Source organism: Drosophila yakuba, chromosome 2R, assembly GCF_016746365.2.
Source record: "Drosophila yakuba strain Tai18E2 chromosome 2R, Prin_Dyak_Tai18E2_2.1, whole genome shotgun sequence".
Taxonomy (NCBI): domain Eukaryota; kingdom Metazoa; phylum Arthropoda; class Insecta; order Diptera; family Drosophilidae; genus Drosophila; species Drosophila yakuba.
The window spans coordinates 4,402,967-4,430,443 of record NC_052528.2 but is presented as its reverse complement, the minus strand read 5'-3'; the positions used below and the strand labels follow the sequence as shown (position 1 = coordinate 4,430,443).

At 38.3% G+C, this 27,477-nt stretch overlaps 1 protein-coding gene across 10 annotated transcripts in view; it reads right to left on the bottom strand.

The window, feature by feature from the left end:
- Positions 1 to 27,477, bottom strand: part of LOC6529268 (GTPase-activating protein skywalker) — a 39,321-nt gene that overhangs the window by 7,366 nt on the left and 4,478 nt on the right. For 4 of the 10 annotated variants that reach the window (XM_039372903.2, XM_015196792.3, XM_015196794.3 and 1 more), the window contains exons 2-4: positions 16,536 to 17,070; positions 1,809 to 2,011; positions 1,538 to 1,742 (exon numbers count right to left, since the gene is read on the bottom strand). In XM_039372903.2, coding sequence (XP_039228837.1) covers positions 1,538 to 1,742; positions 1,809 to 2,011; positions 16,536 to 16,686 — 559 coding nt within the window. In that variant the 5' untranslated portion in view covers positions 16,687 to 17,070. Of the gene's footprint in view, positions 1 to 1,537; positions 1,743 to 1,808; positions 2,012 to 4,725; positions 5,388 to 16,535; positions 17,071 to 27,477 lie in introns of those variants that run through there. The other 6 variants (XM_015196791.3, XM_015196788.3, XM_002090237.4 and 3 more) reach the window with 4 other exon arrangements.

Sequence of the window (27,477 nt, the reverse complement as noted above, 5' to 3'; positions counted from 1 at the left end):
AACAGAAGAACCCAACTAAATTGCATTGACTAAGCGCACTTACACGCACTGAGTAACGGGGAACTCGACTAAAGCGTTTTCCCTTGTTTTGGAGGTATTCACTGTAACTTCTTCAATGTGTATAACGAAAATAAAACCATTTAAACAACGGGGTCACAGTTCTATATATGAAAATTGATTTTGTATAACGTAGACAAAATCTGATTACTTGGAGCGCGGGTAATTACCTTGAAATCTTGACCGGAATCGAACAGTTTTGTCTGCCAGACGGACACAAAGAAGGGAAAGTATTTCGCACAGTGTAAACAAACCTTCAAAATGATAGGCTGTCTGACCTGCTCCTCAAAAAATCAGCTTATCAGCATCTCCCAAATATAAGTGCATACATATGTACAAAATTAAATGAAGACCATTTTTAACGAGCAGCAGCAAATATTTTTAGAAATAAAGGTTTGATAGGTTGACTGATTGTCTCGCTATTTCAAAAAATTGAATCTAGTTAAGGGCTAAGCAATTGCAATTGAAAAGATTTCTGTAGATTATGCAAATCGCCACAATTAAGAGGTTATCAATGGGTCACTTCCATGACCAGCTGTCCATTTAATCTAGTGCTAGACCTCGAAATACGCGCTGAGCGATTATTGTGCTGAATTTGAGAAATGAGTTTTTGAAGGTTTCACATCCATTTTCACATTCCTTTGAGTTAAATTTTGTTCATTTCGTATTCAATTATTTTTTCCATCACTGATGGAGCTGGATTCAGCGCATTTGCACTCGATCCGACTCCGCACCTGACTGGATGAAACCAAATTTCGAGTAAACAATCTATACTGTAAGTTAAATATTCGATTTTATTATTGTGTCGCCAATAACAGCAATGAATAATGATTATCTGATAATGAAGTAGTACGAACAATTTCAGAGACAACGACAAAAGCGGAACTAAATCAGACAGTTAGACGTTGATCACTTGACTATGGTCAAGTACAGTGCGGTACGAGTACGAGTATACTTAATGCAGACGACGCAAGGTTATATTAATATTAGAAGGCTGTTTGGGACCATCAGGGCAAAGAAGCATTACCAGTGTAGTGCGCTTTTTTAGATTAGCATTATTAATATTATGCAAATCAGCAGGGATGAACAGCCCTACAATGCCGGGTTTCACTGTACCGACAGACAGTACAAAGGAATAAATAGATTTATATTAGAAATTATTTTGCGGCTCATTGCATGTTGGCCAAATCAATTAGGCAGAAAATCACGATACATCAATTTGCAACCAGCTGCGATACGCGCCGAGAACTCCCGTATATATACCACATACTTATGTACATATATCAAAAGATAGACCTATAGACGTATGGGAAGGTAAGCGAGGGGAATGGAGCGTAGAGCCTTACAATTGTGCCACTTATTTTTGTGTGCCTTGTAGAGGCGATAAAAATGATTCGATCAAATATTGACATTCACGTGTGCTGCGGATGGAGAGGTGTGGAATGTTGAGTGGTGGAGTACTGGCATTACGATAACTCACCCGACATGAAATGCAAAAGTATCGATGTAATGGGATACAATACTGGACTGTAGGTAATATCGGGGCAGTCGTAGCCCAGGACATTCACGATGCGATCGGCTACGGCTCGTCCCGTGCTGGTCAAGTGATACGGCAAACAGTGGGTGGCATCCACAAATGCGGGCAACATGATCGGCTTCTCCGACAGCTCCGTGGTGCCAAAGACCTGAATTTTAGGCAAAATCAAATTAAGTACGCTTCAATAGGGTGGAATTTGGTCTATGGAACCCACCTGGTGAACCATCTCCCAGTAGAAGCCATCTAGCATTTGCTGTTTGGTCTGGTGCTGGCCACACAACATCGGCCACAGCTGGGCTCGGATCGGGGAGTTAATGGGCCACGAGTTCTCCCTGAGTATGTTCTTCACGTCACGCTTCTTGCCCTGCTGCAGCAGCTGCTGGATTTCAGTGTATGAGCGCAGTGCAGGCTCTTTGCCTGTGAACAAAGATAGGGAGCACCGATTAGTTACATTATAAATGAAGAATATTGATAGATTAATGTCATATATATTTCCCTATTAATCGTATCTAAATCACTTACTCTGATCTAATCATATGATGTACCCAATCTCTAAAGGTTTAATCCTTACAGTTGATAAGGCGTTCTGAAGTACAATTGAATTGGAAGCGTAATCTTCAGTGTTATGATTAGCGTTTAAGCTTATCCCTCTTAGGTTAGGTCATTAACTCAAGCTTCTCCTTCGACTATTTAAACTATATGACCAAACACAAACACCAAGACCTCAAGTGGTCGACGCTGCCGTTTTGGCTATTTCTGGGTGTGTTCATACACTTCAATCATATGACACGATTGTTTTTGTTATGGCTAATAGTGTAGGTTCTTGAGGTTATCACCGCTCTAGAGCCTTTCAACTGGCAGTCCAAGGAACCTATTCTACTATCATCAAAGTCGCGAGGCGCTTTTGACCAACACAGCTCAAGATAAAAAACACTTGTGAACCACCGATAAGTAGTTAAATTTCATGTGTAGGGTTGCGGCATTCCTTATGCCTCGAGTGGTCAAAATAAAATACTTGGGAAAGTGTATCTGATAAGTGAAAAATGGCTACGAAAATACGAGTATGACCATTTACTTGATGAACACGCCGCAACAATTGTTTTAGCTTTTGGCATTGTCTAGTTTCCAGAATGGAGCTGGAAGCAGATTTTTTCACACTAAGAACCATTGACGTAAGTTTTCTTCTTTTAAATTCTTCTGAAATGGACACTTAAAAGTTATTGCCTTTAATAACCTTCTTAGAAATAAATTCCAATATCACCTTTAAATGTTGTATGCCTTTTAAAGTTCCAAGGTAAATAATACTTTTTACACAACCAATGGTATCTCTTCAATATTTCACCTCATTTGAAATGAAAGCCTGGAATCAACTATCAATCAATCGGCGTGTGCATTAAAAGTGTAACTATCAGTCTGTAATTAAGTTCTGATTTTATTTGACTTCATAGCATATAATGTTTTCAAGGTAAATCAAAAGCTTGTCGAATTAAATAATTATTTCTAATTAGGTGTCATGGGATTAAGGGCAATCTTTGCGAACACTTTATGCTGCTTTGTATCCATACCCCCCGGATGACCCAAGCTGACGTGTCAACAGAGTGACAGCCGTAGATCTACTATCTCCTCGGTCAGCTGGTCAACTGCGTATGTAGGACAATGCAGAGACCCCCACACCCCCACCCCCAACCTGCTCCATCCGTATCTGTGGCCACCTCAATGCCACTTATTGATTAGCTATCGGTGTGGGGGTAATTGATTGCACTGCGGACATGTCTCATTACAGGCGGCGACAGCTGATCGATTTTTGCATGCCCCTCTTATCGCCGATAACTGATAAGGTGGAAATCCAGGGAAATAGCGCCGGGCAGAGCCATATCAATATCGGGCAACAAATCAGATTCTGAGCTGCAGAACCCACTGATTTGTTAGCCAGCTAACAATCGCGTTTTTACGCGATTTGAAAATGGTTTCGGATATCGCTGGAATAAAAATCGTTTAGCATTAGGCCAATAAAAGATCGGGGAGAACTATCAAATTGCTCGAGAGCGATAAGATATGGGGTGAGTGTATGTTTTCATTCAGCAAACGCAATAATAATAAAAACTAGTATAATTGAGTAGAGCTTCGTTCAGTCGCTGTGCCGCTTGTGAGGGTAATTAATCCCCATCTACGGCATCTCGCGGATCCATTTGCATTTTTCGAGCAACGAATATGGAAAAACTGCGATGTATATCGTCCCCATATATACTGCACATTTTACTTACAACAGATGCAGTAGTTTTCCCATCAACGCAATCAATTTCATTTGTTTGCGACAGCCCCTCAAAACATTCCTCATAATTGGATATTATGTCCGTTCACAAGCAACTTATAACATCCAAGACAAAGCCCCAGCGATTAACTCACATACTTTAAATTCGCTAAACGCCTTCGAAAGAAAGTGTGCAATCTGATTAGGAGCACAAAACGCAGTGCAATTAACTTAGCAACTAGCGGATACCATTTGCTTTAATGCCGAAGCTTTATCGCTATTAGTACGATTATGAATACACACACGAAAATGTCATTTATTGTCTGCCACTACAGCTGGGTATTTTGGAAATTAAAACAGATTTATTCCCGTTTTATTTTCTCGAGTTTCCTAGACGCTTAACGACTGAATTTAGCATTTCTTACTAAATATAACGATTAAAGTATTATTTTGTAGGCCGTACGTTAATAAGCATTTAAAATTTTTCCCAATGAATCGTTTTAAAAAACCAAAACATAGAATAGAGCTTAAATAAACAAAATTTTAATAAAAAGCGGGTCAAGTGTGATTTAAAAGTATTTGTACCATTTCTTGAATCAATTAACGCAAGGCCAATTGTTAAGTGTCGCAAGAAAGAAAATCGATAGTATCCAATGAATTTCTGAACCTTCTGAGAGCACAGTTACATTTAAATGTAGATATTTTAAATTTTGAGTTTGTCAAGTAGTTAGAAAATAAAAGCATCTTTTATTTAGCACATTTTACCCCGGCATTAGTTAAGTTAAAACTTAACTTAACTTATACTACGTAGTTTTGTGTCTGGCTTGGTCTCGTGTGCGGACTTTGACGTGCGGAGGGCGATGCTCGTGGGTTTTATTACCTGGACTGAACTGGAAGCACTGGCATTTGGTGGTGATGTCGTTCGAGCTGGCCGCGATGAAGAGCGGCAGCTCGAAGAACTTGTCGCACTCGGGATCGACGTAGACGCTGCTGCGCCGGCTACTGAACTGCTCCAAGTCTTTGATGCCCAAGACTTTGCCAACCATTTTTCACGCTGTGTTCTCGAATAGCTCCTTTCGATCGATTTGTATTTGAGTTTCTTTCGATTTGACGGGTCGCCTTAATTTTACTGTTATTTTGTTGCTTTATTTTAATTTTTGTTTGTTCACTCGCTTTTTTGGCACCGAGAACGGCATCGTTTATGTAGATTTCAGTCTCTCTTTTGTGTTGCTTAATGTCTGTGTATTCTGTGTATTTTATTCCCGTACACTCTGTTCACTGCTGCCTTTTATTGTTTTAATTTATTGCGATCTGCAATTAGCTGTCGCGAGAGCAGCGACGCCGGCAGCGCTTGAATTTAATTTGCAGCACATTTAACATTTAAATTTTCAGATCACATTTTTTTGCGGGCTCTGGCTGTATCGAGTATCGAAATGTAATTTTAATACTTCCACGGCGGTTGAAAGAAATCATTACGCATCAGCGGATTGTGATGGGATCGCGGCCAAGAAAATCGGCGCACGACGAGTTCTCGGACGGGCTTACGTGCGGAGCGTTCGGATGCGTCCGGGCTTCTCAGATATTTTCCGGCGGACAGGCCGGTTTCATTTGCGAGCCTTCTCAATGAAAGCTCCCAGCTCCCAAATGAAGAATAAATGAAACGAGAGCGATCGAACCCCTGGCGCGAGCAAGCTTTGGTGCAGAGCTTTTTCGTCGGTCTCCTGCTCTTGCTATTCTGTTTTGTGATTTACTTCTGTTTTCCCTTTACTATTTTCGTTTGTTTATGCATTTCACTATCGGGCGCCACAGAGCAAACAGCTGTTTGCTGTTCCTCTCCCGCTCTCGAATCGAAGAGAGGTAGTGAAGAAAACACCCAAATCTAGAGAAAATACCTTTATAAATAGCTTTTGTGGGAAATTTCGTAAGCATGGCGCAGAAAAGCTTGGAAAATGGGGGGCGAGAAGAGAATTCTCTTACATTCCTGCATATACATATGTATGTACGTAACATGGCAAGGAAAATTCCATGCCACAAAATAAAATTTATGGCGAAACCTCAGAAAGTGTTTTTTCTGGGTTTCAGAAAAAGTCTCAGCCGCACATTGTGCAAACAAAAGAAGAAGGAGAAAACCTACTCACAGTCTAAATATTTATGGGGAAACTCTTGTATAACTTCCACGGAGGAAGCGAAGGCGAAGGCTGGGAGCGAAGAAGGTTTGACAGGAAGGCAACCTGGAACCTATATTATTTTCTAAAAAGGAACTAACAACATTCGATTCAGTCCTATGAAATTGTCAAGCGCAAAATATAAAGAATCGCACGGAGTTATATTTAGAAAAACATCTAACAATAAACTGTTAATTTGTATACCTCTTCCCAGTTCATACCTCCAATTACGATAATTTACATTATTCCAACGACCCACAGACCCGATTTCTAGCACTCCGAGAAAATAATATCTACCAATATCCATTTTTTTAAACACTCATGTAATGCCCTCTTGCTTTAACGCATTTGAACACACTTTTGTTGGTTTATTATATTTTTTCTAACCCACCCACCATCCGCCAATCTTGTTTTAGCGTATACACACATGGATTTTTCACATGTTTTGTCAGGCAAAATTAAATGAATCCAAGCCTGCCGTTTGTTTATACCAGAAATGTATAAATAAAATGAGAAAATAAACAGCGCGTGGCCATTGACCACCGGGAAAAACGCTTTTCTCGACACGTTCATACTGCAAATGATTAATTAACAAAAATGTTTAAAGTATACACCTAGAAAAACCCAAACGAGCCCCTCAGCAATTACCTTTGGCTTTGGCACAAAAGTGCCCTATATCAACTAAGGAACATATATAGATCTATTAATGGTGCCCCATGAGCAATCTGTTGTGAGTTCCATATTGCCACTCCAAGGTGGGGTGGAAAAAGAAACCCAATTTGCGCATTTATTCATCTCTAGTTATAGATTAAAGGGGGTAAAAGTACGTTGAAATCAAGGGTTCTATAAAAAGTCTACCAAAATACGCTTTCAGAGCCTAAATGGCATTTAATTGATATTACTGAAGTGGCCGTAAAGTAATTGCAGATAAAGTTTGCATCGCTATCTTTATGATCAGTTCGTTTGCAGCGATCGAAGGATCGTAAAAGTATAGAACAAATTTATGCAGTTGGGCGGGAATAGTTAATTACTCAATTAATATATTCACTTCAATAGAAATTGACGTAGTTTATTGGTAGCTTTGTGTGTTTTCAATTACATGATTCGACATTCGGCTGCAAATTTGAATTCACATAAATTACTTATTCTAGAGAGTGAATATTATGCGATCAAATTGTTGAAAGAAAAACCAAGAAACTTCTTCAGCTTGACATTAAGAAACCAAAGGTCTAAAATAATTGTGACATGATCTAATGTACAATTTTTAGCAATAGAAAACGAGCAATAGACTTAAGCAGAATCAAGAAGAAATATCCGCGTTGAAGGGGCCACAGCGAAAGGTTAGCGGCAACAAAAACACATTCTGGGCATGCAAATTGCAAATTGCAAGTGCAATTTATTACATTTTCCCCTCTGACGACATTGGCACCGCATCGCTTGCCAACTGAACTGAGCTCGCTGGGAAAAACAATTGCCGGCTGCAGCTAAATTTAATTTGACAACGTTTTTCAGTTTGGCAAACTGCAGATTAATGTTGTTATTGCTGCCGAGTGCCCTCCTGTGTCGCGTTTCCCTTCCAAATTGTCAGCGTTTTCGGCTTAATTGCATCGCACAACAAGCGTCGTTGGGCGAAACAAGATTGGGAGGCTGAAACATGAACGAGAAGTGGAAAGCCACCTGAGGAAAGACATTCGAAAATGGCGAAGTGTCATACCATGGCGAAAAGATGACTAAGTGTATGCGCGAATCGAAAAGATAGGAAACAATCTAATAGATAGCCATGACCCACCCATATTATTATTATTATAAATTATTTTAATTGAATGCAAATAAAAAGGATTCCGCTTTACGCATGAACACAATACTAAATAAGTAATAATTTAAAATGAGAATATCCGATATAAGAATTTATTTATTCCTGGAAATTAAGATGCAAATTGAATTGGAGAGATGCAAATTGCGGTTCATAATACTTTTCAATTTACATATTTCCTCAAAATGATCTCTACAAACTTTTAAGTACCCCAAATGCGGTATTAAACTTTTTTCGCCTAAAGTATTTGTCCAAATCACTTGGTTTCCTCAGCAAATTATTCATATCAATTAATTCAAGAGATCGGGACAACGCAGTCAACAAGCATTGGCTCTGCCAGATTGCTCAGACGCTTTTTAGCACGCGCTATAAATATCTTGGACCGATCGATCGGTCGTGAGCTAGCTATTTGTCAATTAGCACCAGCCATAATTCTGAGTTTCGAGGGACGAGGCACATGATGGGCGACCTTTGGGATCTATCTCGGCGTTTTTGGGGGAGGCATGGCCAATGGGTATCAATTGCCATTCGCCAGGGATCGTGTCATTCCGGGCCTAAGTGGGCGGTTGGGGGTGGTGTAAAGAGCGAAGCGATTCGATGCGAACCACGAGCCTTGTTCGTGTCCCGACAATATTGAAAATTAATTAAGTTATTGCCGTGTTAACTAACTGCACCGATGATAGGCGCCTTTTGAGCCTGGCACAGAACGTTTTGTTCCCACTTCTTTTTTCCGCTCGAGATGAGTTTTTCAGCTGTGCCAGAAACTGGTTTTAGCCTTTACCCACTCGTATGCACTTTATTGAAATGATTTTTGAATAATACATTCCATTATACATATATTCGGTACCTCATTCTTGCCCGCCGTGTGTTTTATTAAGCACAGCACGTTTCTTTTATTATGGGCATAATTTTGCATTTAATTAAAACGGCGAGCAAAAAACCCTAAAATTCATTCATTTTTTATTGTTGCAACAACGGATTGCTCTAGAAAATCATTGTAAACAAACTTTGCTGTTTACATTATTTTTTCTCTTAGGCCCACTTTATTAATTTCTACCACCACATACAACAAATAATCAACTTTACACTGAAAAGTGTAAGTACAAAAATGTAATGCAATATCATTCTGCACAATCCTGCACAAGGTATTGTAAGGGTATTATTAAACCACATTCGATGCATGTTTTTCATTAGGTTGCACCTAAAAAAATTTAACATATTTTTGTGCACTAAATATATAGTGCACACATGTCGTATGCGTAACGCAGCCATTAGCCATATAGCATTGACTGATCAAGTGATTGACCATTGAACAACCGAACGCAACGCACGAGACTATGTACACATACAAGCAATGTGTATATATTATAATAATTCGTTTTATTTTCACGACTTGAAATGTTTTTTGTATGTTTTGGTTTCTTTTTGGTTTGGCAGCTAGGCGTGATTATTAACGAGCCGTGGTTAAAAAGTCGATTTTGCTTTAATAGTGTATTTGGATTGCGATTTGAGGCTGCCGCAGGTGCACCGACAACAAACACCATCTTCTAGGTTTGCATAATAAGAGCTTGAAGAACACTGCTTATGTTCATAAATCCCATCTGTGATCAGATAAAGTACGCTCATTTTATGCTTAGCCTGAAGAAATATATTTTCTTTCTGTGCACCTATTTACCCATTTGTATATTGACACACGCACTTTGCAAACATACAAAGTATTTAAGTTGACACGCGACTCGTTTCGAAAAGTATTCCAATTTGTTTTCTCGTTTTTCTTTTCGGTTTCGACTTGACGGGTATTTGCCTCTTCTCCTTCTTTTTCGTGATTTGACAGTTGACAACTTTTGGGCATATAAACTACACTCGACCGATCGATCGGCGGATCGAGCGGGGGACAGAGACAGACAACCACCGGGCCCGAGGGTTGGAATTATACTGAGATTAGAGTTGAGAAGTCGCCTGCAGTCGACGAGTCTCGCTCTCTTTCTCCCGATTGGCCAGGGAAAATGGGAGAGTGGCCGTGAGACAGGTGATCGATGCATCGGGGACTATGCTATCAAAGCTATTGGCCCATCGAATGAAAACAAAAAGCTGTCTAATTAAAAGCTCCCCAGAAAATATCAAACAGTGCTTTTTGTTGTCTTACGCTCTCAAAAGTTCGTTCAACTTCAGGAAAATACTTCAAAGGGGCACGTCTCCACAAAAGAATTCTTCATACATCCCGGGACCGGAAAAATATGGTGGAAAATTATCCACCCATTCTACACACCCACATCAGCAAGTCAGTGAGCCATAAACTGAGCCTTTAAATCAATGGTTGTGACATCAAACTATTTGTTGGGAAATCGGCGACCGTAATTTTAATAGCTATAACGTGTTTCGTGTAAGGCAACTTTGTTGACATTTCATTAAACACCATCATGTGATCTCAGATCTGTGGTCATTGAATTGCCGATCCGGTAAGCCCATCAACGTGTGAATCAAATGTGTGGCATTTGCAGACAAGTGAGATGGAAACGGCGACAATAGACCGCGACACCTGCAATGCCAAGGGTAAATGCATTAGGCGGCTTTAAGGAGATCATAAATCGCCACCTAATCTGCTTATTTTTTCAAAAATAATTATAATTCTGTATATTCTTTGGGTAAATACGCCAAATACATAATTAACTATTTTTATTATCATTTCCTTTTATTAAAACCCTTTTTTTTAACCTTTTATATTCTATTTCTCCGGTCACAAATTATACCCAATACATATTACATTATACTAACGAATCGGAGATACCAATATTGTAAGGCAACTGTCGTGTCCCGCAACAAGTGTTATACCTTTAGAGCAGCGGAAAACGATGGGAAAAACTTTGCAGCATACTTTGTGGCAACTCACTAAAATACAGCTCACGGCTACTCGGCAACTCATTTTTATTCACGCACACAATGAAACCACTTTTGCGCTTGTACGCACTTAAAGAAAATGAAAAATAAATATATGGAAATAGCACCGGATGGAAAAATATATATAAAGTTTTACGATGCAGAAGCAAAAGTATTTTTGCACTGGGAACGGAGAAAAACGGTCTGGTGCTGCCCCAACAAATCGCTCTGTTATCTAAACAACTAGAAAAACAAATACTGTTATCGCAGTGTGGCAACAAACAAGCGAAAAAAATCGAAAAGAGAGCGTTTGAGCTTTATCCGCCGGCATATGTGTAACTATATTTTAAGAAAATTCCGTCCTTTGCATTACTCTTCGTTGACATTCTTTTAATACCGTTCTTCAAACATATAATTTAAATTGAGAAGTTCCATACATATTATTGAGAAGAGCGATCAAAAATCTTACACAATAACGCTCAAGTAATAAGCCTAGGATAAATTGTGTTGTATGCGAGAACCAAAGAGCACGTAAACAAAAAGCATCGGGAAGATTACTAACGAAAAGCTTTTACTGTGCTTAGTGACCTCAAACACCTAGGAAGATACATACATACATGCATATGCACAACTGCACACATATCCATTATCTGTGCACACTGTGTACATTGATCTAATTAGAGGCGCCGCAGTTGACAGAGAGTTCAAAAGAGCGGAAGAAAAGGAAACAAAAAAGAGAAAAGGTTAGGAAATGAAATTCAATTAAAAGAATCGCATCTGCGGAATTTATCGATTGATTGAGGCTAGAAGCTAAATGGCTAAAATCAATCAGCAAGCGGAATTTTTTATCATTCAGTTCCATATCTCGGAAACAATAAAGGCAAAAAGGCAAATATGATCTGTTTATAGAACATATTCTCGCTTCAAATAAAATCAAACATTGCCCTAAACAAATTATATTTTGGGCTTGGGTATTTCGGTTTACGGACGATATTTCCTATAACTATGTATATTTCTTCTGCTCCCAATTTGAATCACGAACTTAGCAGCCACCGTCAGAGAAAAGCATCGTGGATCTTACATTCCACACGCGTGATGGAGACGCAGATACAAACAAACAGTGCTATTAATTAATAAATCCGCCGTCCTCTCACTTGGCTCCCCCGCCTTTCAAATCCCTCAGATACTCAACAGGCCATAGCTGACGATTGTTTTATGCCTCCGAAGATCAAAAAGACAAATGACAAGTGGGCGTGAGTAAATCGGTTTTCTTGGAGGTTGATCTGTGAACTAACACGATTGAAACAAGAAAAAAATAGAGCCAGCTTCGGAAAACACCAGCAGTTATTATATATATTTAACTTTATTTATGTATGTTAAAACTCGTATTTCTTTTTAATTATATTCAAATAATTTTCCGACTGAAGAATATCAATGAAAAAAACTAAAAAACTATATCAATGAAAGCAAACTAAAAGGGCACGGGAAAAAAAATAATTTCCAATCATGTTATGACAGCTCTAAGATATAGTTCCGACTTCCATATATACTATCTACTATAAAAGTAAGCCTTCTGTGAATTTCTCATACAGATAGCGTTAAAACTGAAAGACTAGTTTGGGTACAAACGAACGGACGGACACGGGTTGATACCGATCAAGAATATATTTTTCACTAATTTATTTTATTTATTTATTTTTCCATTGTTCATTTATCGGGAGAAGTAAAATATAAAACTAACCAATATAAATAAATTTTTAGAAAAATTTTGTTTTATTTACCATGTAACTGTGACATAAATTATCAAACCTTCGAGCGTGATAACACACAGTGATGAAAATTACAAAAAACAAAAGTATCACAACACTACTAAACTTTAAAATAGCATCTCCTAGTCTCCCTCTTTTCTTGTATGCTTATTATACCCGTTACTCGTAGAGTAAAAGGGTATACTAGATTCGTTGAAAAGTATGTAACAGGCAGAAGGAAGCGTTGCCGACCATATAAAGTATATACATATATTCTTGATCAGGATCAATAGCCGACTCGATCTGGCCATGTCCGTCTGTCCGTCCGTCCGTCTGTCCGTCCGTCTGTCCGTCCGTCTGTCCGTCCGTCTGTCTGTCCGTATGAACGTCGAGAAGCTAGAAAGTTGAGTTTAAGCATACAAACACCAGGGACATAGAAGCAGCGCAAGATTGTCGATTCATGTTGCCACGCCCACTCTAACGCCCACAAACCGGCCAAAACTGCCACGCCCACACTTTTGAAAAATGTTTTGAAATTTTTTCACTTTTGTATTAGTCTTGTAATTTTCTATCGATTTACCAAAAAACTTTTTGCCACGCCCACTCTAACGCCCTCAAACCGCCAAAAGCTGATACGCCCACACTTTTGAAAAATGTTTTGATATTTTTTCATTTTTATATTGGTCTTGTGAATTTCTATCGATTTGCCAAGAAACGTTCTGCCACGCCCACTATAACGCCTACAAACCGCCAAAAACTGTGTTTAAGACTCTCCTTTTCCCTTCCACTAGCTGAGTAACGGGTATCAGATAGTCGGGGAACTCGACTATAGCGTTCTCTCTTGTTACTTTTACTTTAAGTCTGAAGCATCGGTCATAGCGGTCAAAATAACTGACAAGAACACAAAAAAAAGCACAATGAGTAAAATAGCAAGAAAATGAAATATTCCAACTATAAAATATGCGAGTCAGTGACTTTTATAAGAGATTTGCAAACGTATAAAAAAACCAAAGGATTTTAAATCTTAAATAACTTAAAACAAGAGAAAACGCTCTAGTCGAATTCCCCGACTATCAAATACCCCCTATTCAGCTAGTGGAAGTGCGATCGATAAACATATTTTTGGCTTATCAATAGAAATTGGAGGAAAAAAAGTAAAATGAATAGCAGACAAATAATATCACAAAAAAAAAAATAAAAACATTTTCAAAAGTGTGGGTGTGGTAGTGTTGGACGGTCTGTGGGCGTGGTACATCAGTTCAAAAAATCTTCATGCTTACTCCCGATTTTCTCGCTTTTGATGCAGATCTAGAATATATAAGGTCGGAAACGCTTCCTTCTTCCTCTTACATTGTTTTCAACGAATTTAGTATACCCATTTACTCTACAAGTAACGGGTGTAATTACTAAAAATAAATGCAGAATCAAAATAAAAACGCAAACGAAACAAAACATAAATAAACGATACACATTTACGTAAACCAGTTTTGGTCGGTTCACAATTTTCGAGATTCATTCAATGGGGCACGCTTTTCACACATTTCCCCAAGAGTCACGTGCTATAAGGTGGGAGTGTGCGGCAATATAAGGGTATTAGGAAATCATATCTATATGTATACATAAAATCGTTAAGCATTGAACATTTTCCAAATATATACAATTCCTCAATTTTTTATTGTCGGCAAAATAGTTTTCCAACCGCACAAATAGATCATGAAACAAGAGAGAATGCTCGACTATCAGTTACCCGTTACTCAGCTAGTGCACGTGAGAACTAGAAATTTCAACACTTTCTGGAATGTCGGTAGAATTTGGGGAAAAAAATAATACAAAATAAATTTTATTTCAAAAGTTGGTGCGTGTTTTTGGCGGTTTGTGGGCGTTACAGTGGCCGTGACGAAGAGATTTTTGGAAAATCAATAGAATTAAATTAATAGAATTAATTAACAAATTAAAAAATATCAAAACATTTTTAAAACTGTGGGCGTGGAAGTTTTGCACGGTTTGTTTACGTTAGAGTTACGGCAGTTACAAAGTTGCAGTTACAAGTCTGCATGTCTAATCCTAACTGTCTAGCTTTTAGCTTTATATCCTTTATATGGTCGGAAATGTATCCTATTACCTGTTACATACTTTTCAACAAATCTAGTATACCCTTTTACTCTACGAGGAAGGTGTATAAAAGTCCTCTTGAATTGAAATTCATTTCTCTCGTTTCAATACATGATTTGGCATCAAATAGCTAAACAAATCTTTCTCCGACGTCAACGGCAAGAAAAAATGGGGAAAATATTCGGCTGCCATTTGCTTGCGTAAGCAAATATTTTGTTATTGCTAACAAGAAATAAATTTCAAATCTAAGCTGTAAAGATTGTGGAGAGTATATGTTTTAAAAATGAAATGGCACGTGGCCAGTATGACACAGAAAATATGCTTAAAAATATATGCATTAAATAATCAATTTATTTGAAAAGGTGAAGCTCTTCAAAATTCGAACTCAATTTTTTGAGTAGTAGAGGGAGAAATGACCTTTTTCCACATTTTTAATTTTATTTATATTATAATTTTATTTATATTTTAATTTTATAAAAATATTTTATTGTTAATATCAAGGGGAATCTTATGCTGATCATAAATTTAATATTTTCCAAATCTTAAATCGCATGATCAGCCGCATAGCACAACAAAATTATTAAAAAATCATTGAGAAAATAAGCAACCGAAGAAAAAGAAACAAGCACGAGAGTGATGAAAAAGGTGCATTATTTTTAAACAATTTTATTGGCAGCTGGCCAAGTGCCGTAAAACGTGAATGGTTTTATTTGCTTGCTTTCCTCCTCAGCACGAGCTATACCTATACTATATTATTCTACACTTTTGGGTTCATTATGTTAATCGAATATTCGGTGCTTATTATAAATGAAAAACAGATAGTATTGAATCCGTATATTTTTTCGATAAATAAATATGTAGAAATTTTGTTAAATACTCGTATAAATGAGCCTTAAACTTATGTATGTTTTACTTTGTAAATCAAAATCAAGGCCAATGTCGAACGACGAGAATGCACTATTGGTTCTCGATGGATTGCATTGCTCGATTTCCTTTGGAATCGAAATTGAATTATTTTAAAGAAACAGAAATACGCTAGATATCTTCCTATATATAGCGTAGCGTAAACAATTTATTTTGAGAAATCTTAAACGCAATTTCTTCTAGACCCTATAGATATATATCGATTTTTCCATTTGGTCATATGCCGAACAATTTATTTTAACCACAAGCTGCGTTTCGAGTTCCCCGACTATATGATACCCGTTACCCAGCTGCTAGTGGAAGTACGAAGGAGAGTTAAAAGACTAATACAAAAATGAAAAAATATTAAAACATTTTTCAAAAGTGTCGGCGTGGCTCCTTTGGACAGACGGACGGACAGGCGGATATGGCCAGATTGACCCGGCTATTGATCCTGATCAAAAATATACATACGTTATATGGACGGAAACGATTACTTCTGCCTGTTACATACTTTTCGTCGTTACATTTATTTGTAAAAAAAAATTATGCATTACATTTCTGATTTTAAGTGACGCTGTGCAAGTTTTAGATCGTTGCCACGCCCAACTATAAGGCTAACAAACCAGCCAAAACTGCAGCGCCCACTCTTATGAAAATTTGTTTGATTAATAACATTTTTTTTTTCCTGCTCCAATTTCCAATATGGATAAATTTCTCCAACTTGACAATTGCGATCTCTTTTTTTTTGCATATCTGTATGATGTAATAGAGCCGCAGAGTATATAAAGATTGAGCTGGTGTGGTAAATAATAAGTTGAACGGGTTTTATTGCATCGTTTAATTTTTAACGTATTTGCTTAGGTAGGTAGGTACTGATTTTATATAAAGTGAATAATTTACGCGTCTTTTATATTTGGAAGACCAAAAGAGGGTATTTACATATACCGGTACCATATTGATATTTTCCGTGTTTTGCCTTTCTAATACCACAGCAAGTTATAGTCCCATGAAAAAACTCCCTATACCATAATTACTAAACATCATTTTAAAAAAATTCCCTGGTACTCACCGGTTTGCTTTGGTAAATTGTAGAAGTCGAGGGTTTTGATCTCGGACGTTTCGACATGCGGGGCGAACCCTTCGTAAAGGTCACTCTCCTCCACGATGCCGCTCAGCTTGTCGGCCTGGGAAGAGGCATCTCCGCCTCGATGGTATGGCATCTTCTTGGCCAGGTTTGCGGTCTCTCGGGATCCTCTGTCAAGTTTTTATTTGGGTTTGGGTCCACTCGGATTCGTCCTTCCTTCCAGGCAGTTGGCGGCTTCTTTGTTGGTTCTGTTTGACTAGATGGCTTTTTACGTTGCAGTGCTTTGCTATCCGTTGTGTGGCAATCAATTAGCGGGTGTTTTTTGGGGTTGTAGTCGTGCTTATTTTATTACTAATATATTTAAGTTTTATTTTTATTTAAATGGTAACCAAGTTATGGAGACAGAAATACTCCAATACGATGGTGCCGCGCGGAATTCATTATAGTAAACAATTTAGCACGAGAACTGAAGAAGCATGGCTATGTGTGGATTAAATCGCAATTGTCAGCGTTTTCGATTCTGCAATGAAATAGAAGATATTGTTTATTATTTTTGTACACATTTTGAACAGCTCCAAACAGACGGATTTTTGTTCGGCGACCCTAACATTATTCCACAAAAAAGCGAAAGCATATGAAATGTATTCCTTTCGAGTCGAAATCGAAATTAGTTCAATGACATGACCCCTCCAAACTGTATAGTAGATAATGCCAAAGGCACCATTGGCTCATAAAAAACTTGGCCTGCTCATTAATTGCGAGCCGGCTATAAAAAGCCAACTGGTCAGATTTATAATATATATAAAATCACACACATATATAATACGTTTTTGCTGCTGAGGGTGACTCTACGAACAAGAGCAGCCGGTTTCATATCTAATTAAATCCAACAGAAATTAGGAAAAACAAAAATATCCAGCTCAAATATTTCACTCGGCCATTAACCAAAAATAATCTTATATTTCACAAACAAAAACAGATATTTATTTAAGCGATGATGAAAGTTAATATTTTTTTATAACTGAAATATATTAAATAAACTTCTAAAAAATAAAAATGGTTTTACAATAAAACAACGATACAAGTTTCTGCCAACTTATATGTATGTATGTATAAGTTTTCCTTTTATATGTATATATAATATATAAAAAATCGTTTCGCCCGCATCCTTTATGGCTATAAGGTAGCAATTACGATTGGCAAAATAAACTATGGCACACGATGCGTATACTCGATACTCAAATCTATTTTTTCAATTTTCCATTTATCCCATCATCATGTTTTGGGGAACGAAAGACGGGCTATTGTTTGTCTCTTTATTTCGCTAACATAACAAGCATATTTCGTTCTGTTTTCGTCACAATTCGCTAACCAAATCAGCGACAAAGAAAACGAAAAACTTAAAATGAATTGCAAATTTCCGAAGAAATTCCGGACACGTATCGAAAGCCAAGCAATAGTGACCGGCCTTTTGAGCTTTTTATTTCCCATTTTCCTTTGACACTCTTAATGATTTCGCCTGTCAAGAACAGCTTTTTGGGGGGCTTAATGGGGGACTATCGGATAGAAATATAGAGAGACAGACAGGTCTGATAGATCGCTGCGTTTGCTTGATTGGCTGTCCGATATAAGGTGTCGGACTTTTTACCTGGCAGCAGAGCAGTAGCGGGGAAACAGGTGCCGTCAAGCGGATTAGTCGCCCAGACAAGTTGTATCTATGGCAGCTTCAATGAGAACGCAGATAAGAGGTTCGTCTGAGGTGCGTTTAAATAGAATTAAATTAAGCAGAGTTGGGCTTTTACATATGATAACACTTAATCAATAAAATTTCAAATTTGTTTTGTGCAAATGCGATGTGACTTATTCTGCCGACGTTAGCTTATGGGAAGCTTTGCGTTAGTAAACTCCACAATACAACATCTTTTTGATTTTGCAATGAACTGGAAACCCAGGGAGTCTCGACTTTTCCGTATAACCGACTTGCTAATTAAACAAATAACAAAAAGTCTTGAATAATTTTCTATTTACTTATGATCTCAGTTTGGAGCTCCGCCTTCTCCAAACCAAATATCGGGGCACTTAAGCCTTAAAAATTGTTCGCGCAGTTTCATTTAATACCACTCCACAACTCGACTCACATTGACTTGACTAGCTTCGCTTTGATAGGTAATGTGCAATTTTCATATGTATGTCAATATTATGCTACGTCTAGTATTTTCAAGGTGCCTCGGGTTACGTCGTCAGCAAAGCAACACGGCTGTACACAAATAGCGGCAACAGGGAACAGGTATCACATGGGCATACATATAGAGTTATTAACAATAATTTGCACTGCAGTTGAGCTGCTTGTTTATTTGTTGCTTGCTGTCTCCGTACTCGAGAACGTTATCTGAATGTTATAATGCACCCAATTTGCGCTAATGAAATCAAGCAGCCCGCCACTCAATTGGATTCAATTGGACAGTGCCAATTGTTACAATGCCTAGCCTAACCAAACTCAACTAAGCCACGAGAAACACAAATATTTCGGCACCAAATCGATTAACGCTCCCGGGAACCAGCAACTAATTAAAACGTTTATGCTAATGAGCAGACACGCCATTAAGTCGGTGTCGCGAGATGTCAGCCAAGAGCTGGGAAAATCAACCAAAATACGCCAAAAATTCTACTAAGCTTGAACTTCTGTCTAAATATATATTTTTGGTATAAAATAATGTAAAATATGATTCTGGGCAAGAAGTGGAAATAACAGCAAACAGAAATCTTTTTTAAACCCAAAGATTAAATAACATTTTCATCAATTATGATTATTCGTCCTTCCATTTATGATTCACTTTCGCATTTATTTGTATTCTGTACTCTTCTATAACATTGAAGAACTTTCGGGAAATCCTTGTGAATATACTTTCAAATTCCTTTAATGCCATATGACCACCCAATGTACTTGTTAGCATATGTATTTTTTTGACGGTAGCCCCTGGCAAGTATTTGCCATAAATCCGAAACCAAAACAAGTCTATTAGAGCCCGAAAAAAGGTTAACTTCTCTAGCATACAGTTAAAGCAAGTGCTAAGCTATTTTGGTGATAATCACTGGCCACATTGGGTTAATCGTCGATTGCCAGAGACGAGGCCCAAGTATTGCCACAACTATTATGTGGGTGGGTGGCTTGTGGTGGTTAAAGTGACGCAAGTGCAACAATCGGTGCGTCAAGTCGAGACTCGATTCGATAGGATCCAACTCTCGTCACGTAATTCTCGGTGCAATTGGCGTCAGCTAGCGAAGAGGAAAAACTTTTAAGGTTTCCAAAAAACTTTCCAATGCGCCAAAGTTCAACTAAGTTATAATCTTCGTAACTGGTTGGTTGTGTGCTAAAGAGAAAATCAAAAAGAAATCCCTACTCGATAAGCTTAGCGACCTTGTAAAACGGTCGGAAACTTAGCTGATAAAAATATGAACTGTTTTAAAAGTACGGAATAGATAATGAAACTAAATTCGAGTATACAGTGGACGAGGTCCGAGTTCAGGTATGGCAACAGTGATTGGAAATAGGTTTACTAATTCAAACTGTTGCTAAAATTTGTATATAGTACACAGAGCTGCTTAATTACCACCCATATAAGTGACACTTTCTAAATAACTAGGTGACCTTGCTGGGGCTCAGGACGAGCCAAGTAAAGGTAAGAACGCCCACACCCACTTGACTTGGCATACTTTTAAGCCAAACCTAAGGAACCTTTCAATGCTTTGCTAAAACGTTTTCAAACTAGGCCAAGCAGCTGTCGTTGCTCCACACGAAATATCCTCGATTGCCTTGGGAGTGCAATGACTTGGGCCTGGTCCTTCGGTGCAACACTGACCACCCTTAAGAACCTCATGATACCCATTTGAAAACTGGGTCAGTTTTCTGAAAACAGGTTATAGACCAATATTGCAAATACCGATTATTATATACTCTTTATTATGTTTTAGTCCGTCTTTAATCATAATCCTATTGCTAGCAAGAAAATGTTGACAAGTTAAATTGTTGTTAATATTAGTTGTTAATCGATGTGCATTTTAAATATGTCACAATTATTGCATAATTTGTATATACCCTCTGGAAGCGAGTAACAAGGAAATGGGGCCAAATAGACAGAAAGTCAAATAGGGCTTGGTGGCAGAGAGTAGAAAGGGGAAGGGAAATTATGCCATCGCTCTGCTTAGTAAGTCCTTAAAGTACAGAAAATGGGGGCAACGCAATGTGGGTGTGCTCGTGCTTGTATTGGTGTATTATTTTATTTGTTCTTGTGTGGGTTTGACAGGACAATGCGTCAGCAGCAGCAGACCGAAATGTAGCAACAAAGATGGAATTGCGTAGTGGCAACTTGAACTGGGAGTGTACTAAGCTTATCGAGGGGGCGGCAACCGGAGAGGGTGTCGGTGAGCAAGACTTTCGAAGAGAGAAGCTCGAGGGATGGTCCGGAAATCAATGAATGAAAGCACCAACACGCCCTTGCGAGGAAAGAGCGACGAGTCTTGGGGAGAGGAAAACCAGGACCTGTAAATAGACTTACTTATATGGTTAGTGAAACCCTGTAATCTAATCTTATGAAAATATTGAACTGGTCTAAACTTGATGGCCATTCTAGGACACACAAACAAGGGGGAGACATGAAGGAAACGAGGCTGGCTAATGGAAAAAATAATCATATTAATATATATCAATATCATTATATAAAAATATTTTAAAAGAATTGGTGTAACTAAAATGGTGCTAATAATTTAATGTTTATACGAAACGTGTGAATATTACCAGTAGTATTTCTTTGGCGTTCGCCTCTATTCCCAGTTGATCCAAGTTTAATCCATTTACATCCCCAGTCGAATCAATTTTAGCTTACTTAGTGGCAAGGCGACATTCAAGGAGCAGAGGGCAAGCAAAGGACACAGAATGGAGACAGAACTATCGGCCCAAGAGCGGGGGAATTTGCCAGGAAATCAGCTTCAACTTGCCGCAAGGACAGCCACTGAAACCGAAACTGAAATTTGTCAGATAGCCCGAACAATTAAAACAGGGCCCAGAGCGGTTGACCTGATTTCAGCATTTCCCGCCTTCCTCCGCTAAACCCGAATGTTTCTATATTTTTATTATTTTTCTTTTTGCCTTTTTGGCGGCAGACTTCGTGACGGCTAAAAATGCCACACACGCAAGGTTTTATGGGTCTGCTTTTTCGCCGTTTCGGTTTCTTTTTTCTTCATTTTTGGCAGCAAAGGAAAACATGTACACTGCACTTGCCACAAGAAGCACAACAATCGAGCTCACCAACGGGTCACTGAACCGCAAGGAAAAAAAAGTGCAACTGCAGCACTAGCTGCAGTAGCTGCGGCTGCATTTTATTTCATAATCATTGCACATGAGCACAACGGCAGGAAAATCACGTGAAACGGGCACTGGTCTCTGTTATTTACATATATATAGGCATTTGGCCAGGCCTCTGGATCTGAATCGGCATCTGAAACTAGCTCGACTTGGCCTAGACACACGGAAAAGCCACTGCGCACAATTGTTATTGCTAAAGTCGAGTTCGCCGACTATCACATACCCCTTATTTGGATAATGGAAGTGTGAACAAGAAATTTAAACATTTTCCGGAATATCAGTAGAAATTGGGGGAAAAAAAGTGTGGGCGTTATACGGTTTATGGGCAAAAAGAGTGGCAAAAAATGTTTGGCAAACCGACAGAAATTAACAGGACATATAAAAAAAATAAAAATATGAAAACCATTTTTGAGGGCGGTTTGTTGTTTGTTAGGGTGGGAGTGTTTGTTAGAGTAAGTTAACAAACTAGTGTTGCGTCTGTCTCATGTGCTATGTGTCTCATGTGCTCATGTGTCTAATCTTAACTACCTAGATTTAATAGCTCCAGAGATCTCAACGTTCATACGGACACCCATATCTACTCAGCTATTGATCCCTATCAAAATATTTATACTTTATAATAGTCGGAAAGGATGCATTCTACCTATTACATACTTTTCAACGAATGTAGTGTACCGTTTTACTCGACGAGTAACGGGTACAAAAATATAAGAGCCGTATTTATGTATATGATAAAACCCCATTTTTGATAAGCAATTATGTATGGCATTTACCTAATTAAGTATATAAGTATTTTAAACTCTGTTTTACCCATAATTCATGTCCTATAATTAGTGTAAAACTTAATAAATTAATAAGGGCAGCACTGGAGCTAGCCCACTAACAGAAAACTCCCAACGTATATTTGTGTATAGGCCAACTGAAATTTCTTGTACCAGTTAAACAAACCTCGCAACAACCGAGCAATGTCCCTGGAGCCGCCAGATAAAGGCTGCCAGGTAAACGGGAGCCACTTGAATCCGCCCAAAAGCTGTAGCACTCCGTTTCCCAGTTTTTCTGCTGCTTTGGCCATCCAACACCGAACACCCAACTCCCCAAAAGGGGCCGCAAAACTTCCATCCAATTTGTTATGTAAGCGCGCATTTTCAACATATTTGCTTGCCCAGTTTTCTTTGCTTGGCTGGCAGAAAACCGAAAAAAAGTTCACAATGCAGCACAGAAAAATGGAAAGCTTACAAATATATAGACGAAGTGCAGCGTTGGCGAAATTGTTTATATATTTTTTTTCGGCCCAGAATGTTCTTGGACTAGTAAAATGGAACCACATGAATCATATGGAGATATACCGAGACCTACAAGTGTTTACATTATCGCTGCTGTCATATGCTTGCCCACATAGGTTGTTATTTGGACATCGGGTTTTGTTCTGCTTGTATAACACGGCGGATGAAAGGCAGTCTGTATTACTCATTCAACATTCAACACCGTTCAAATATCCATAAACATAAATTTTGGAAACATTTGATCCCCGCCACATGGCCGGAAAAAATTAAATAGCACAGTGCAGGCATTTTGTGGCTAATTTGCCACTATTCGACACTTAATATTCATGTAAAACGTTTTCTGTCCGACCATCACGAGCTAATGCTCACATTTGGGTCTGGTCAACGAAATTTTTATGAAGACGTCAGTCGCTTGGCAGTTGCACCCGAATTATGGCTAATTACGAGCCCCATTTAATAGGCATTTCCATATGTCGCCTCGGGGGCTCCTAATGGCTCCTGAAACGATGGCAAATGGCTGGAGGGATTCGAAACGGCGGACTTGGCGAAGAACCGTGCTGTAATATAACGAAGTAATATAAATTCTAACGCCCAGTCCACATCTCTTGGTTAGAAAACATGTAACCACGGGTGTCTAGGGAAAAATTGTTTACGCTCGGCGCATTGCAACACACAAAGAAAATTTCAAGTTGGTATAATAAACAATTTATACGCCTAGATTTTTCCATAAACATGGCAAGCAATTACATATGGCCATTAATACTCTAATTATAATTTTTTAACGTTACTCAGTTAGTGGAAGTGCGAAAGATAAATTTCAACATTATCTGGCATACTAATAGAATTTAAAAAAGTTAATAATAAAGCAACGGAGATCGCTATAGTCGAGTTCCCCGACTATCTTATACCCATTACTAAGCTAGTGGAAGTGCGAAGGAGAGTCTTCAACACTGACAGTGTTAAATGAAATAATATCGAAACATTTTTCAAAAGTGCGGGCGTGGTTTTGGGCGGTTTGTGGGCGTGGCAAAATGGGTCTATGTCTCTGGATTCTGCATGCTTAATCTCAACTATCTAGCATTTATAGATCTCGACGTTTATACGGACAGTCAGACGCACAAAGAGACAGACAGACGGATATGGCCAGATCGACTCGGCTATTGATCCTGATCAAGAATACTTTATATGATTAGTTACTCTACGAGTAACGGGTATAATCAACAACAAAATTTCAAAAGTGAGGGTGTGAGTGCGTTTTATGGGAGTGGTAGACCGATAGAAATTGGCAAAACAAATTCAAAATTGAAAAAAAATCAAAGTTTCAAAATTTTGAGCGTAAAAATGTTGGGTGTGGCAAAATATTTTTTGGCAAATTGATACAAATTTACATGATAAAACAAAAAAAAATGTAAACACTTTCAAGTGTGGGTGTGTCAGTTTTTGGTGGTTTGTGGGCGCTAAGACGCACGTGGTCCAACTATTTTTGGTATACAGATAGAAATTAGCAAGACAAATAATGAAGAATTTTCAAAACATTCTTTAAAAGTGTGAGCGTTTCAGAGCTGCGGATTGTATACGTTAGAGTGGTCGTGACAACAAGCTTGCCCTGCGTCCATATCTCTGGACTCTGCATGCTTAATATCAACTTTCTAGCTTATATAGTTCCCGAGATCCCAACGTTCATACAGACGGACAGACAGACATGGCCAGATCAAGTCGACTAGTGATCCTGATCGGAAATGCTTTCTTTTACCTGTTATATACTTTTCAACGAATCTAGTATACCCTTTTACTCTACCGGGTGTAATAGTTATGTTTGAGCGTGCGAAATTAATTGTGACTTAGAACACGCGTTGACGGAAAAAAATATGTATAATACACAATATTTATATTCTTTTTGATAAGATAGTCGCGGTGTGAGAAGCATTAAAAGTCTGTACGAGACCCGCTGATAAACGATTTTGATTTTGACAGAAATGAGCTGAGAAATTTGGTACTTATTTATACTGCCAGGCATTGATAAGCGTTCCAGAACTATAGGTACTGTGTCACGAGCTATCAATACTGGTCCGCTGACTTAAATGAGCTGGCCAGCGTTTGCAACTACCGACATTCCCCAGATGGAAAATCTTGGCAATTGCCAATCTCAGAGGCAAATTGAACTCCTAAATCGTCGATGCACAGATCGATATCACTTCAAAAAACAGAGATAATGAGACAATTATTCATTGGCTCACGATGAAATGAAATGACTTGTATATAGTCTAGTGATGCACTCTGCAATCAATATCTTCTGTTTCGATAAACAACGACTTGTGTGACCATGTTCTTTTGTGCACGAAATCTATACGATACGCCTAAAATAACTTCAACATGGATGTGCATTCGCCAATATTGTATTTTTTTGTTAAGTGCGGATAACCGGTTCGATGCCATCATCATGGCATCATAATGTATTTTTTTGCTCACTTATATAAAAATATATAGAAGGTTACATACATACATATGTACAAGGCATATTTTTCGCGAGTTTCTGCCAAAATGTATTAAAGACATTTTTATGACTCAGTGTCTTTCCTCTCGCATTCAACGCGCTGCGATTGTCCGCACACTTGTTTTTTGCATTCCAGCGAACTCCAATGATATTCGAGAGCTGAGTTTCAGTTCGCGTTCGATTCCAAGTTAGCCGCCAAAAGCATCACGTGCTTTTCAAGTCGATTCGCTTTATCGCTGCTTTTTAGCGCTCACTTGCTTTTGTTATTTGCCTTTGTAAACAATGGGAGGCTTGTTTCTAAATATTTTTACTTTAGTTTGTCCACTTGCGTGCCGATGGCTTATTCGCTTATTATACAATACCATTTTAGGTTAGGCACGAGTTAGCATTTTATACAATTTATACAACTACAATTTCGGCAAGAGTCGAATTTCTGCAAAGTTCATTTCAGTTCGGTTCGGCTCGGCTCGGTTGGATGGGCGTAATCATGATTTGCTAAGTCTCCTAACCGCCGAATACCGCCTTCTTATGGTGCCATCACGTTTGCCAAATTATCCAAATTATCCAAGGAGTTTGGAATATGGATGCGTAGGCAGGCGAAGACTCGCTAATTTTATAGACACGCAGAAGCTTGCGGTGCAGCACTCTTGCGTCACTTGCAACTCTAATGGAATATTTTTCCAAAGAAAATCTTAGTGGTACATAAAAGGTAAAGCCTAATCTGGTTTGGATAACAGTTCCATGTGAATTTTAACTTAATTAGGTTGGATTTCGCACAGGAATGCTAAGATCGATATAACAGTATTTGCATAAAATAGGGTTCCTCAGAATTAAGAGTGGTTTTCATGGCCAAGCTGATTTTCGGATTATATAAAAGCAATCGAAAATTGGAAAACTCAGAACACTATATAAACATTTAAACATGTGCTCCACTTTTTGATTCCAACTATTTAAAGACAGTTAATTTTTACCCGGTCCAGAAATGAAAAATAAAATGTACTAACCAGTTGGGCTGTGGGGTTTCAATTCATTTGGCAGATTAAAGCAAATCATTTGCTGAATAAGAAGTGTCCTTGCCTGACCCTTCTGAAAGCATCACAATTTGCATTTACAGCACGCCAAACGAAATTGAAATTTTATATTACAAAAATCTGCAATGGGCCGTGCCCACTCAGAAGTAAATTGCATTATCCCGTCGGTGAAATTCTCAACTGGGGAAAAACCAAATAATTGAATCACTTGAATCACGAGAGCGCTTCCAATTAGCCAGAGGAAAACAAACTGACATAAAACATTCAAGCAAACAGAAAGCAACGCGGAGACATCGAATCAAAGGCAAAGAATTTTTTTGCAAATCGAATCACAACCTGAATTCCGTGGATGGCTTCTCCGAGAATCGTTTTGCTTTCATTCAGTCGGTTCGGTCCGGTTTGGATTCAGTTTTCATTTTTCAATTCAATTAAGCGTCGGCGGGCGGAGTTCAGCACACATTGCAGAACCTTGCGGCGGGGACCATGTTGAGTTCTTTACTTTTTTTGTCTGCTCTGCGCGTAATTCACTTTATTCAAATAAGTATAATAAAATAAACGCCTGTATGCAAAACACAATGGGCGAAAAAAAAACTACGCGGCCCATTGTTTGAGTCGAATTTGTGCGATGCACAGAAAAAAAAATTGAACAGAAAATCTATTTACGATCACCAGATTAACAGTGACATTAAATTATATCTATGCTTAACTTAAAATGAATAGCTAAATATTCAATTCATGTCTATAAACAATAAAAATC